Source organism: Rhamphochromis sp. 'chilingali' (genome assembly GCF_963969265.1).
Source record: "Rhamphochromis sp. 'chilingali' genome assembly, chromosome: 20".
In the NCBI taxonomy this organism is placed as follows: Eukaryota; Metazoa; Chordata; class Actinopteri; order Cichliformes; family Cichlidae; genus Rhamphochromis; species Rhamphochromis sp. 'chilingali'.
The window spans coordinates 24,344,096-24,359,415 of record NC_137947.1 but is presented as its reverse complement, the minus strand read 5'-3'; the positions used below and the strand labels follow the sequence as shown (position 1 = coordinate 24,359,415).

The 15,320-nt window shown below is 40.1% G+C and overlaps 1 protein-coding gene across 1 annotated transcript in view; it reads left to right on the top strand.

Annotated features, from left to right (window-relative positions):
- Window positions 1-675: 675 nt before the first annotated feature.
- LOC308388057 (uncharacterized protein) overlaps window positions 676-15,320 on the top strand; it is a 30,985-nt gene continuing 16,340 nt past the window's right edge. The window contains exons 1-3 of the mRNA XM_080868529.1: window positions 676-833; window positions 3,283-3,668; window positions 10,297-10,418. Coding sequence (XP_080724655.1) covers window positions 823-833; window positions 3,283-3,668; window positions 10,297-10,418 — 519 coding nt within the window. The 5' untranslated portion in view covers window positions 676-822. The remainder of the gene's footprint in view (window positions 834-3,282; window positions 3,669-10,296; window positions 10,419-15,320) is intronic.

Here is a 15,320-nt window from a genome sequence, read left to right as displayed (position 1 = left end):
AAAGAAATGATGGGTACTGTAATTTTGTATACAAATCCTTACATCTGGACTGTGCCAGTGCACTTTACCAGATTTATGAAACTTGGATGAGCAAACTTGTACTTGCACCTTTTAAAAAGGGTGCAAAAAGAAGAAGGTAAAGTATTATACCATTTATTTTTCATCTTGTTAATGTCCTGCAGTGGAAAAAGGGAAAACCAAAAAATCCAGCAATAGGCTTAAATCTTATAATACTGAATAATGTGTATAAATGTAGGCAGATGTAAAAGTGCCAGAGAGATCACAGAGTGCCCCCTCCCTGTTTTCAGTCATTGTTCCAGCGTGCATACAGCACTTGTTTAAAATTTGGGAATCAATCATTTGCCTTTGCCAAGTTATAAACACAAACAATTGGGGCCAGATAGCCTGTGGCATAATGAGTGCAATGACAATTTTGGTTTAACAAAACTTTTTGTAATTACATTGCAAATTTTGTTTCTGTAACTTTTAATAATTGGTGTCCTTACATTGAGCACAAAGAAAGCCTCATGGGTAGCCACTGGAAATGCTCCTCTTGACATACAGAGGTCGTTCAAGAGCTGTAATAGGCTTTAAAGCATTGGTCCCTCCCAGGGGCGGACCGACTGTTGGAGTAGATAGTGTACTGTTACGCACAGTTTGCCTTATTGACGCGACATAGAGAAAGGGAGAGGAAGCAAACAAAGGGTTGAGTTTGTTTACAGGTTTGCAGACTGATTAAAACACTTCATTCTTTTTTGTTGTGTTTTCATGTTACTTTTTTAAGCTCTACTTGGATTATGTACTCAGAGGCACGATCCTGAAATGCATTCAAGGTGAGTTTTAAGGACGGGCTCCAAAAAATATGTGTGTTACTTAAAAAAAATACACAAATCTTTACAAACGTGCTCTTTAGATGTTTCAGTCGCTGTGTCAGGTGTCACGTTGCAAACAGCCGACACCTGCCTAGTATATTGGTAGATTTGTGGAAAAATCTAGAAATCAGTAGATCTAAATTTGAATTATTCATATTATTGTGAAATGTCACTGCAATCACCATGAAGACATTTTTGTTTAAAAGGTGTTTTAAACAAAGGTGCTCTTCCCACGCATGTCTACTAAGTGGTTACTAAAGCAATTAACAAAGTAGTGCAGTGGGTGTTTGAAACGACCGTCCCGTGTTTGATGGGACTTTCTTCTTTTACATTAATCTGGATTTGGGTGTGAATTTTGCAGCGACCCTCTGACTCCGCCGGTATATTTGGCAACGCGGCGCGCTGGCTCGAGTTCAGCTTATTAATCTGCTAACTCTGTAGACGGGTGAACGTCTGGTTTCACCCGACATCGGTTGTGTTGACTGTAAAGGAGATGCTGTCAATGCCGGTGTCCCCAGGGATGCAGAGAGGGGAAAAACATGCGTTTTATTTGCTCGATAGAGTGACGACAGCTTCTTTCAAGAAATAAGCACACGCTCAGTGGGTTGAGGATTTAAGCGACAATTCTCCATTTAAACTCCTCAGAAGAGCTGATTTTTTTTTGTTTGTTTTTTTGTTTCATCTTTCCCTTGTTAAGGGAGGTTAAAGAGTTCGTCCGCGTTTCTACTTAACGGCTACTGTCAGGCGATGACGCCCGCGTGGGAGATTTTTATCCACTCCGGCTAGTTGGCTTGAACTTTTCTCCCATTAATTCTTGTGATAATGGGCAATTACGAACACTAATGGATATGTTTGGGCATGCTACTATGAGACTCCCAGGACTGGAGATGGCGCACGACACCACTTGGTTTTGCAGATAACCATGCGAGGGATAGCGAGTAAAGCCGTACGCGCACACGGCCGCTCAGCTATTTTGCTGTTTGTGTTTTAATAGTTAAGTGAAACCTAATATGTTAACCGAGAGGTCACTTTCTTCTATCCGATGATAATGTCAGCCGTCACCCACGAAGACACGGAAACCTCTTTGTGTTCATAAAGTTTCGGTGCAGACGTGTCGCCGAGCGAATTTTCTTACATCTTCTGCCCTGTTGCACCTACATAAAACACACCGAGTTAGTGTTCTCGTACCGGCTTTGCGGATTTTTCTTCCTTCCCACTGTGTTGTTTCCCTCTTGGCGTAGTAGCTGCACGAACGTGTCACTGTTATTTCTCTAGTGCGCAAACTGTCTCCGGAGGCGCTCGGATCGGTACTGAAACCCACAAGGAAAGTAAAAATTTTCATATGGTTGAAGTACGGCCATCGCGCCCGGTTCACACAGTTGTCGCTCCTCCTCTGCTCCTCTAAAAGCAACGCTATGATGAATATTTACATTAGAGATGTGCGAAATAAAAGCGCGAATACCGGCGAATAAAAAAAATGTCTGCCTAGAATTTCATTTTGGCAGACGCCTTGCACTACAGGTCATTACAGCGGGGGATTCGTGGGCCGAGGAAGCTGCAGTTTATTCTGGACAAACAGGAAGTGCCGCAACAAAACATCATTTTCATGATTTTGTTTTGTAAGACTGTCACATTGAGAGTCTGAAGCTCAGTAATCCAAACGGAAAATGGCACATGTGTAAATCGTTGTTATCTCAGCGCAAATCACCTTAAATAAACTGACTTTGCAGAAACCAGTAGACTACTTGAGTGAACTTGATTTCACAAATCCCTTTATTAACTGCTAATAAGCACCGATGTGAGAAATTCAAGATTGTTATATTTTACTTATTTGAAAATGCTGATATGCAGGCTGATTGCGGTCTGTTGCGGCGCATTTATTTCTGGCTGTTTCTCTGTGACGCAGCTGAAGTCACTCTGGGGCTTCCTCATGCTTTTCCTATCAGGCAAACAGAGATGTGCCGCAATCAGCTAATTTATTTTCAAACAATGGAGGCGCACCGGGCAGCCAGTTGGACAGGAAACCTGGGCCACAGAGCAGGAACACGCTCAGCGCACAGCCAAACACTCGCTCCTGAACTCCCTGTGCTTATCTGAGTTTCAGCTACACAGAGAAGTAAGTTACAATACAGTACCGTTTCATAAAAGTCACTTATTGTTAGCACGTTACATCTGCTATGATTTGGCAAAAAAAGGAGAGAAAAAAAGTTGGCGCGTGTGTAAAATTAAGTTAAGTGACAGAAGTCCCGCAGTTCTGATGGGATATTTGGAAACAGAGTCACGTCCTGCCAGCGGATCGCTGGAATACGTGCGCCTGAAACTCCAGACGAAACAACAGCGAGAGGCTGTTGGCTGTTTGAGCACAGGGATGACCAGCCAAACTGACGGTGCCGCTCTGTTCATTCAACAGACCACCAAATTCGTCCGATGGCTCGACCGCAGTAACAGCATCGGAGGCCAGCGGAGGAGATCTACCACCTGTCGGTGCCACAGGAGCGCAAACGTCCCGTTTAAACCGCGGCTCTACCGGAGGAGGAGAACCGGATTCGCCTTCCTGGTGCAGAACCCCGAAGAGCTTTGACGTTTTTCAGAGCCGGACGATATTCCGCTTCCCTCGCCGTTCCTCCAGTGGATATTTTTCCTCTGACTGCGACTCATTGCCAAGCTCCCCGCTCTCCCCGAAGCCAGTGATGTCTGACAAAGCGATACAGACCCCGAGCCTCACCGGACAGGTGCTAATACACGCCCTGCAGCGCATGGGTGAGGTGCACGGTGAAGGACCGGGCACGCAACACGGTGAGCACAGACTCTTCATGTATAACTCCCGCATTAATGTGAGTGCACGCACGTGGAAGATGTTCAGGTGTCTTTTTGTAAAGTCGTTTCCCAAGTGATGGAGTGACAAACCGAGATGCAGGAACTCCATTTGGTAATGTAAGGTGGCTGTACTTCACATTACGGTAAAGGTGTTTCTCGCCTTGCGCCTTTCGTCATGATGTTGCTGTTGTTGTAGATGGTAAAAGAGGACATGCACACAGTACAATTTTCATGCTCACAATAAAGAATGCAAATTAAAGTGTAGGAATTTGTCTAAATGCCTAAACGCACTGCTAATACTGTTATAGGTGTGGGTGAAAGTTTGACCTGACTCAGTCAATAAAGACTACCCTGGACGTAAGACGGCTGTGTGGGTATGCAGCTTAATAGGAAACTAGATAGGAGTCTACAACTAGTTCCCTCACGTTTCCTCTATCAAAGATTTGGGGCTTTGGGCGGTCGGTGGTGTTGAGTGTTACCAATGATAGTGAAAAGATGAACAAAAACATACTTAGGATGTTTTTATATCTAGTTTCATACTTAAGATGTGTTTGTTTTCACCCCTTTCTCACTCTAGAGCTTAGTCATGAAAGAGAGCCGTTTTTCCACTACCTTGATGTGCTATGCTTGCTATTCTCACATGAGTAAGGCTGTTGCTTTTTTGTTTTTGAGATTCTGGTTTATTGACTAATACTCTGCATGTGCTACTCTGTTTGCCCTTGAAGAGAAATCCAACAAATCCAGGTGGAAACATGCTTATATAAAACACACTAATGACTCCTCCATGCTGCTAAATCCACTTCTGCTGCTTCTCTGTTTTCATTCCACTGTAGTAGTACTTTGTTTTTCTGGCGAGTAATGCCTGCTGCCTTCGAGTGTGTAAAACCTTTCTAAAACCTGCAGGATACATTTGAATAACATTCTCAGGTTTAATTTAAAAGGAAACTGTTGACTTGTTTATACAAAGGGTGAGTGATAGTTATAACATTGTGGACAAAGGTGGATCCAATAGGTTGGATGTGTGATTTTGTTTTGCAAAAAACAAAACAAAAAAACCCATAAAAAAAAAGCAGAAATGGTGACAACTTGTATTCACATTAGTTTTCAAAGTCTTAATCCCACCCTTACTCTGTAAGGGTTTGTCATTTTCATCTTCACATTGGTGGTTTGAGGGAGACAAACACATAATGGTGTAATGCGTGATGACCATTCTGTACCATGTTTCTGTTAGGAGTTGTTAATCCTGCTGATGTTGGTTTGTTTCAGACGTTGTCCTGACTCATGGCTAGACTAACAGGGCCATGCCCAGGAATGTGTGCATGTGTGTACTATTCCACACACAATGTAGGAACCTGTCAGTGAACCTAAAGAAACACATTTCTACTGACATCATCGTTACTGCCACGCGTAATGGATGTCAGATTTATATACACTTTTATTAGTCAAACTTAAAATGATGTGAAAGAGTCATAATGTATCAGTATTTCATAATGATAATTGAGTCTGTACTCTTAAAGACTCTTGACTCCTCAAAGTAAGCATTATTTAGCGTTCGCTAAGTATCACTTAGCAAACTTGCAGGTGAAATGCAGATGTGAAACACACAAACATTGAGCAATGGCTGAGCATGATATTTGGTAATGGAATCTTTCTGGTTTCAGTTTGTAGTCCAAGTAGTATTGGTTGGTCACATTTAAGTGGGCTGTGTTTGCATGCTTTAACAGTATTAAAGATGGCTGAAGTTTCCTGCTTTGAAAAGTGACAACACAGAAATACCTTAAAGCTGCATTCTGTTTAATGGCCAGTAGGGGTGCAACTGAAGGTTGGCAATAAACTTGTAGTTGTAAAGTATAAAAGCCTATGTGGGAAAATAGGCCTCAGCTCTTTTGCTCTTCAACCTCAGAAGAGACTTACCCAATGGGGTAATTGCTGGTTTAGGACACATTTATAAAAAATAAAGTTAGTTTTTGTAAACTGTCATTACTGGAGTAAAAAAGAAAAGTGTTCATCCTGGATAATCTTATTGATTATAAATAATAAGTCAATCATAAGTGTGGATGACAGTGAGCATGTGGTGTCCCCGGGTTTCACAGTCAGATCCACCTCTCACCCATTATATTGCAGAAGTTGACAAAGAACATGCTCAGTTCTAGGATTCATAAACTAAGGTTAAGGTCAGGTTGTGTTTTAGATAGTCTAGGGTTGCATTCTGCTAAAAAAAAAATGTGTATAAGCTGAACTACATGTTGATTCTCCAAACTGCACCAATTTCGTGTCATACTTTAGCCTCCATCAGCATTGATGCAGACTCAGGTTATACCATTCCACAGTGTGAAATACTGTTGCTCCTCAGATGCTGCTGTTGTTGCAGAAAAGGTGTCCATTTGGTGTTGGACTCTTGTTGGTTAGGTTTAGGCATCAAAAGTACTCGGTTACACTGAGTTAAAGATGAAGAACTTTGTCCCTTCTCAACATTAATTTAGTATGCTGAAACATAAGGCTTACCGAGTGTGTTTAAATGTGACACTAAAAGTATTGGACCACACCTCTTAATCTTTGAATCCAGGTGTTTTCTGTCTCATTGGTACAGGTGCACAAAAGCATGCACCTAACCAAACCATGTAGCCTGCTTTTACAAACATTTGTGAAAGAATGAATCGTTTTAAAGAGCTTACGTTGATGCCACCTCTACAAGTCAGTTTGAAATGTCTTCCCTCCTAGATATTGCATGATCAGCTGTAAGTGGTATTATTGCAAAGTGAAAGCGTGCAGGAACCACAGCAATTCAGCCACATAAAGTTACATAGCAGGGTCACCAAAGGCAGTGGTGCATAGTGTGTAAAAGTCACCAACTCTTTGCTGACTCAATAACTGCAGAGCTTCACGGCATGGGTTTCCATGGCCGAGCAGCTCCAGCAGGTGTACTGAGTAGGTGGCCTGGTACTTTTGTTCATATAGCATATCTGATGAGTGTGGATTGAGGCCCTTATTGCTAGTACCTTTATCCATATGTCCTCTGCAAACATACCGGTAACAGCAGTATTTGAGGCCTTCAGGATGCTAGCAGGTTGTTACTAAGAATTTATGTATTTCCCTTTTTATGGAATTAATATATCGATTGAGGTGTAAAGTAACTAAATACATGTCAGTTAGCTGTTAATTAGAATGTTCAGTTGATACTAAAGTAGAAGTAGAAGCTGTTTAACTTATCCAAAGAGCTTAAAATGAAATTCAAATTGCCATAATAAAAGATGAAAGCAGATAAAGTTTTAAATATTATAAAACAGGAAGTGCAAGTTATGAGCTTAGATTATATCATCATATAAACACATTTTCAAATGTGGACATTAAAATGTTGTGCCAATATTATTTTTTAATCTCTATACCACAAACTCATTACAAATCATTCGTGCCACCGTTGTATTTAGATGCTCATTAAACGTTAAATATTTAGTGTATACTCCCACAGCAATTTTATGACCAACGGTTTTGAGCATACATTGAGGGATTCCCCAAAATGTTTTTATCGGTTATCACAGCCTGGATCCTATTTTTATTGTTTTCTGTTTATTTCAATCCCAAACAGAAATGAAAGAACTGCCACCTCCAGCATCACTGGTCTAAAATAGTGCTCCAGTTGTCTTGTTTACATCAGCACAGCTTAGAAACAGAAGGCTCATACTTTTAGCTGTGATGCTGTTGGCTAAAGTTGCCCATCCTGTTGCTTGGTAACAAACAAAATTTTGCCAGGAGGTTAAAACTTGGCAAAAAAAAAAAAAAAAAAACAGATAAAAGTACTAACAGAGTAAATGCCTTCACAGTGTTGCTGCAGTGGAAGGCAAATAAATCTTCTATGGAATAATGCTGTTCTGTCATCTTAATGAGAATAAACCTATTTGTTTTGCTCAGACTGGTAAAATTGTGCGGTTACGTTACATTACAGTCTAACCCTCTCTGTTTACATCTCAGCTTTAATCCTTCAATTTGTTTTTCTAAACACAATGGGGTTTTATTTTTTTGTAAATATCAAAGTAATCTCCTAAGGCTGAAATAAAACTTCTGAAAACCTGAGCATATTCTCTGCTTTGTATGTGTCGCTATTCTTTTTCATAATAGCAGCGAGTAGCTTTGCTGATTGCCTTGTGTCTCTTTTATTCTCTTTCACTGAAGCCAGACAGACAAGATAGCAGTCAAAACAGAGCAGTCCATGTGTGTGGTTACGTGTTGTTTATTAAGTAAGCCACTCAAAAAAGGACTCAGTATGTGTGTTTAGTAGCCAAAATAGGCTTCAGGTCTTTTGTAAGATGCAGACAGTAACTTGCATCTCAATCAGTCCACTGCATTTGCAAGATAGGACCAATAAACACAAACTGACTTGTGCAATAAGTTACACATTGTCCCCCCAATCACACACAAAAGTCTCACTTATCAAGATTGCTAACTTGTTTGTGTGTTAGATATGGTGCAGGGGCTTAAGGAAGATCTGTTTATCTTGTTGTTGCTGCTCGACATCGCAGTACTTCCTCCTGCAGCAGCAGGAAGATCACACTCGCAGTGCAGTCAGGTTTCTTCAGTTTTAGAGCAAAACAGATGCCTCTTGTGAGTTTTTGTCCTTAACACAGTCTAATTATAATACAACCTCAGGGCTGGATGGAACAAAGATAGATTTTGCCTGAGGCTTTGATCTTACAAATAAACTTTAGCTGAAATTCAAGTTACTGAGCTGCACAAAGCCGACTTACTGTCTGTTAGAGGAATTCACTATTTATTCAGGTTACTCTGGTACTCTTTTGACCTAAGATGCGACTGTTTGCTGGCATTTGTTTTTTGCTTTTTAACTGAATGCCCTTCGGCATGAGCAAACTGTGGATTATGAGCCAAAATCGGTTGTCAGCAGATTGCATTACAGCAGCCAGGTTGATGTCTTAGAACTGCTCCTATACAAAATCAGTATCATCATGTATATATACTATGTATAACTGTCGTTTTGGTTATTGTGGTCATTGTCAAAGGAACATCCTGATAAAGTAAGTCCTCGTGCATGATACAGTATTTAACCCGCTAAGTACATGCAGTGTTACTTAAAAGCATCTTGGACGTCAGTACAGAAATCTTTGAAAGGAGGAAACAAGTAACATATGCAAAACTTCATAGGAGTTCTTGTTTTGTGTTTTAAAATTCATTATTTGATGTCTTGAGCATCCTGGCATCGCCTACCTGCACCGTTCGTAGCTTCCAAACCCGAATAAATCAGTGAGATTCAGTGATTACTCAGCATTTATTACACTTTGAGGCATTGTAGCGTAGCTCCTTGCCCATATCGCCATTAAAATCCCTCTTGCTGATGCTGCAGTCAGCAGCTTGATGGATTGATTGCTGTACTGGTCTCGTCAATATCAGAGGATGTGAGAAATATTAAGTCTGGGTTTCATAATGGCGTGCATGAGTCATAAGCGGAGATCGGTAAGAGGTCAGAGCCTTTCATAATCGTATTGTAGTTCAGACTGAAAATCTAACAGATTAACCACGAAAACACACATTCACGCGCACTGACACATGAACGCACTCGCACTTTTCCTCATCCTGGTCAGCTGGCAACTGTAACACCATGAAGCACTCAAAGTGCACTAAATGTGTCTGATAACCTTCTCTACTGTTAATAATTAACAAATATGTTTGTCATTTACCTATTCTGTCTCACCTCGTTGAATAAGTACCCTGATTTACATCTCCTCTGGGGTTTTTATTATGTCACTGTGAGCATGCATCGATTATAACATCAAATAAACTGAACTGGGTCAAAACCAAAGGAGTCTCACTTTATGAATCACACTCTGATTGTTTTTCTTCTTTGTCTGTCGTATAGTTTCTTCAAAATTTTACCATTAAAAGGAGTTTATTGGTGTGTTTTTTTGATAAAAGCAGTCATGGATTGGCGGGAAAGCCGAACATGCACATCACATATGATTTTCTCCAAAACAACAACAACAACAACAACAAAAAAAACGATGAAGGTTTGAGTTACAGTGCTTTTCTGTTACATCTGTTCATGTTTTTTTTTTAAAGATTCAATATCAACAAGTGAATCAAGTTCAAAGGAACTTAGCTTGGCTGCAGTGAATTTGGTGTAACCACAGTCTGAGCCATGTGCCCGGTGATGCCCAAAAGGACTTTATTTTCTTTCTGGGCAACCTATTGTTAACATAAGTTACGATCAGAGAGCCGCCATTTTGAAACACCTCGTATGTAAAGCTATGTAAATACATGCGCTCGGTTTCTGTGTTCCTTTGTGGTTTCTCTTAATCTTACAAGTCATATTTCAAATATCTTTGTGCTGAAGTTTCACAGTGTTTTCAAGTCTGAACCCCTAACCACAAATAAAGCTCCAAATACTTTTTGGTTATGCTTCACTTATATGAAGCATAAATAAACACATATTTTGTCTCGGTGGTTAAGTTTTGAGCATTTAACCTCTTCAGAAATGTAATGAAAGATCATGTGAGTTAATGCTGTTGCACCCTGGAACTGACACGCAGGATGTATAACAGTTGTTTACCTGATCATCATATGCAAAGATGGCATGTTTTCTTTTTACTTTGTGTTGCAGATCCGTCACCCAGCCCCTCTAGGACGTGGCAGCAAAACGCAGCAGGGGACATGCAGGCAGAGACATTCGGACAACAGCTCAGACGAATAGGAGACGAGTATAATCATCTCCTATTGCAAAGGGTTAGTGATCACTGACACTATTTCTGTGTGTGCGTGAGAGAGAGAAAGAAGTCATATGTGTGTTAAAACCAGCCTGCAGCAGGATACATTTTTACATCTCTTGACCAGAAGGCTGAACACCCTGCAGCTGTGGTAGTGAAGCTGATCAGCTGACAGACAAGACTGCCATTAACTAAAGGATATAAACGACTTTTGCCAAATCATCTCATCTCAGCAACTCAAAAATATATAGGCTGTTGGAAAATTGCCTTTTTCATTCAGTGTTTCTCTGTGAATCCAGATTTGCGGCTGGATGCTGCTGAAATGAACCACATGTTCAGCAGGGCAGGAAACAAGAAAGGAAAAAAAAACAGGACAAAATGTGTGTGTGTGTGTGTGATCAGAGTCTCTTAGCAGCTGGTCATTTCCACTCTGCTTTGGTTGATAAAAATAAAAAGACCTGTGATCAAAGTATTACACGAACAGACAGCCTGAATCTGCAGAAAATCCAGATGCCACAGTTACCACTGTAGTTAAAAAACATACCAAAAAACAGGAAAACAGCCTAATGATAGAAAAACCTCAACAGTGCAGGAGCAGGTGATGGATAGGTTAAGCGTAGAGAGAGGAAAGCAATGTTTACAGAAGTTGAAAAGAAACAAAAATAAACCTTGTGATACAAATTGACCTTTTAATGTGGGGAGAGTGAAAGAAGTTCATTATGCAGCACACGAAAACACATATGTTACATAGATGTATTTGTAAATGCCGAAGGTGAAATTCATCAGAGCTTTTTCAGTTTATTAATATATATCGCATTTGAGATGTTAAATATTTTCTGCATGCTATGCTGCTCTAGCCTCTCAGTTACAGTATTCTTGAAACTTCCTACTATATACCCTTTAGGCCAAATCACACACAAAAAATACAGGTTTAAGAAAATTCCTATCACCTTGCTTGCTTCGGTACTTGTTCCATGAGATTGCAGTTGCAGTATTCTGACTATTGCTCTGCTAAAGAGACGTTCATATTATTCTTGGGAGTATAAATCCTGTGAATGGTGCAGTTGTGAAGTTGTAATCAGACTTAATTTCCTCTTGGCTTCTTTTCCTTGGCAATATTTCGGCATATTGCATCACTCCGGCTTTATTTACTCCTCTATCAAAGAGCTGACTGGAGCTTTGGGAAGACAGAGAGGAAGCGAGAAGAAAACATGATCTAGTTTAAATTCACTTTAATCTCATCACAGAAATGGGTTAAAAAATAGAAGTCAAGAAAAATGCATGACAGGCCTATTATATCTCAGTAAGGAGCTTAAAACACTCCCTCAGTGTCAAAAGCTTAACAGTTACAAAGCTGCAAGTCTCCATTCGAGTCTTTTGATGCATGAGAAATCTGCTTCACTCACTGAGTGTTTTTTTTGTCTGTGTAACTAATGAGCTGCAAACAGGAATAGAGTGAACCTTTTCTGCAACTTTGCTTCTGCATTTTTTCCTAACCAACTCATATATCTGATCTCTAGTGACCCTGTGCTTACGTATTAGAGATTCAGCCGTGTAAACTGCTAATGCATTAGTAATATAAACAAGCACAAATGTAGAAATCAATGATTAAAAAATTATTTTTCAACATTTGTTAATATTTCTCAGCATTCTAATGTTTAGGTTTCCTCCCCCACACACTAAACAAACCTAAATTAGCCAGTGCTGTAATCACTGACCATACAGTTACTCAGCTACGGGAATCATGATTTTGGAATGTTTTCAGTAAAAAAGCAGTAAAAAAGCTGGTGTTTCTCACATCCTCTGTGAGCAATTTCCATTATTCAGTGCTGAAGATGGTGAGGAAAGCAGAGTACAGGCTCTGACTCAGCACCTTGTCACACAAGTTTGGAACGTGTGTGTATTTTAGTGCCTCCGTTATCTTGATTGCAGAACCAACCAGAAAGTGAGCGCATGTGTGTTAGGTAACTTAACAAACTTACAAAGAAATAGGCTGGGGATGTTATCCACTGTCCTGACATTGTGATCGTTCACCCTAATCTACTCGGCTAACTGGCAGTTGCACTGAAGCACTGACGCTTACGTAGCTTGCACAGGAAGGTCAAACGTTAAACGTAAGGCACTGTGACTGATTAAAGGCCCAAACAAAGGAGCTCAGGATGCGATACCCAATGAGGCAGAATATAGTTTACTTTTACATATATGTAAGTGACATAAAGTTGCATTTTTTAATGTTAAAAAAAGTAAAGGCTATGTTAGTTCTATTGCATGTAGATACCTTTATGATATAACTATCAGTTTGGGAGGGGTTTTTTTGCTCTTAAAGAAATAAACACACTGACTTTTCGATCAGTCAGTTTAATCAACATTTTAAATTACTGATGTTAAAGTGACCTGTAGTTTGTGGGACTGATTCTATATGTTCCTCAAAAGTATTAGCTTACTATAGCCCACTTTAGTAAGACTGATCGGTTCATTAAGTCATATATTAATGCCACACATGTGTGGAGATTTATAGTTGAATGAAGGAATATGCAGTGCTTGTGGTAAAAGACAGACTGTATATAGCCTTGACACACCCATGTTGTAGTTTTTGTTTCATAACATCTGAAACAAGGCAGCACGGTGGCACAGTGGGTAGCCACACAGCAAGAAGGTCCTGAGTTCAATTCCACCATCAGGCTGGGGTCTTTCTGTGTGGAGTTTGCATGTTCTCCCCGTGTTTGCGTGGGTTCCCTCCGGGTACTCCGGCTTCCTCCCACCGTCCAAAGACATGCAGCTTGTGGGGATAGGTTAATTGGATAATCCAAATTGCCACTAGCTGTGAATGTGGGAGTGAATGTGAATGCGAATGGTTGTCTGTCCCTATGTGTTAGCCCTGCGACAGACTGGCGACCTGTCCAGGGTGTACCCCGCCTCTCGCCCTATGACAGCTGGGATAGGCTCCAGCACCCCCCGCGACCCTGAAAAGGATAAGCGGAAGCGAATGGATGGATAAACATCTGAAACATACATAATACAAAAAGTACTTCCTCATGAACAGTGGCCTCCAGCCCCTTTAGTTTTATAGCCAGCATCACCAAACAATATGTCAGCACCCAGCCTGTAATGTAAGTGCTAACGAGATAAAGTGAAAGCCTTCATTTACCTTTATTTGGTTTTTTTTTTGATGAATTAACTCCATCTGCCTTAATAAAATATAATGTCACTATGCTGTTTTCACTAAGGTAGGTGAGACTGGTTGAACTCAAGAGCTTAACAGATTACAGTATTACAACTCAGTGCACTAACGTCGGGGAAAGTATTTAATTTAGTCCATATGTGAACAGTCCCACGAGCTGGGATTTAGTACGTGATAAGCGTCAGTGGCGTGAGCCTGCCATGGCCTCAACGGCTTCGAAACAAACTTAAACACAAAGAGGCTGGATACATGTGAGAACAAAATGAGTTAAGGCTGTGACTCAACACCTTGTCACACAATCGCACTGCTGTGGAAGACAGGAAGAGATAGGTGTGCGCGTGTGTGTTTTTTTTCCAGTGTGTCTTAGTGGGAAATCATCTGTGAACGTGGTTGCAGAATCATCCAGAAAGTAAGTGCAGGTGTGTTTGTTCTTGCTGTAGAACAATAATGAGACGGAGAAAAGAGGAACGTGGAGACTTGTTCCTTGTTCTCTTGCCAGGTGTTGATGCTGCAGTGTATAAATGCACATGTGTGGTTACACATAAGGTTGACCAGGTTTCTCACTTTATGGGTGATTGCACAGTTTTAATCCCTTGCCTTTCATCCCACATATTGAGACAACAGTGCGCATTTTGATTAGCTCTAGTTTCCAAAAACCAGGACTGCGACACAGGCACACTTCTGATGTCTGGATTTTATCCACTAAAGAAAGCATACAAGGAGGTCATCGTGAGTGAAGTGCTGTTTAATCTACTTGAGCTATAGCTAATTTAAAAAATTGCATGCAATTACAAAACCTCAGGTCATACAGATTTCAGTGTAATATGATGGTAACTACAAAAAGGAAAAGGAAATTCAGCTGTAATAAACAGTGAAAGAGAAACTGCTCAAGTTTCAGTGAAACTGGTGAGAAATGATTGTCAGAGATCTTTTTTCCAGTTTTTAATCATAGTTATCTTGCAGTTTTGCAAGGATGAGAGTATGAAAGCAGTCTTACAAGAAATATGCGGTTTACAAAAAGATCGGGCTATCTGTCGATGCATCTTTATGAAACAGAACAGTAGCTGAAATAAGAGTACACTGATCAACCTTAAAAGCATTAATTTTCAACATTAGAAATAAACATCTGAGTGCACCAAGAAGTAAAATAAACATATGAACTCATGTTGATATATTTTTCTACCACTGTGAGTTTGTGATGACAATTAATTCATAAAATTAATGATTTTCTGCAGCGTAATTCTCTTGTCTACTTTGCAGCTGCAGGGTTGTATTTTACTGTTATATTATTTCTGTTCTTTATAGATATCTATCACCCGTTCCTCTTGTAGCACCTCGTGCTCAGTTGATCTATTTTGCGCAGAAGAGTCAAATGACCCATCAGAAGCTTTGCTTTATGTGAGCGCACTAAGAGCCTAAAGCAGAAAGCCCGAGTTAACAAACAAATCCGATAACCACCATTGTGATACCAGTTTTCTCTGACTAGATTTTAGACTTTTTCAAGCCAGCTGATACAAAGAAATCCTGGCTATGTTGAGCATGCTTCATAGTACGTCCTACTGGTCACTCAAAATACTTACATTTTCAGAAGGTCAGCAACAAGACATTTTTTAAAGATAATTAAATCCATCTATCTGAATAATGTGAATTATTACCACTTCAAATATTGAAGTTTTACATTTAGCATTCTTTTTATGGTTTTTTTAAAGCCTTTATTATGACAGGAAAGCTGGGAGAGAG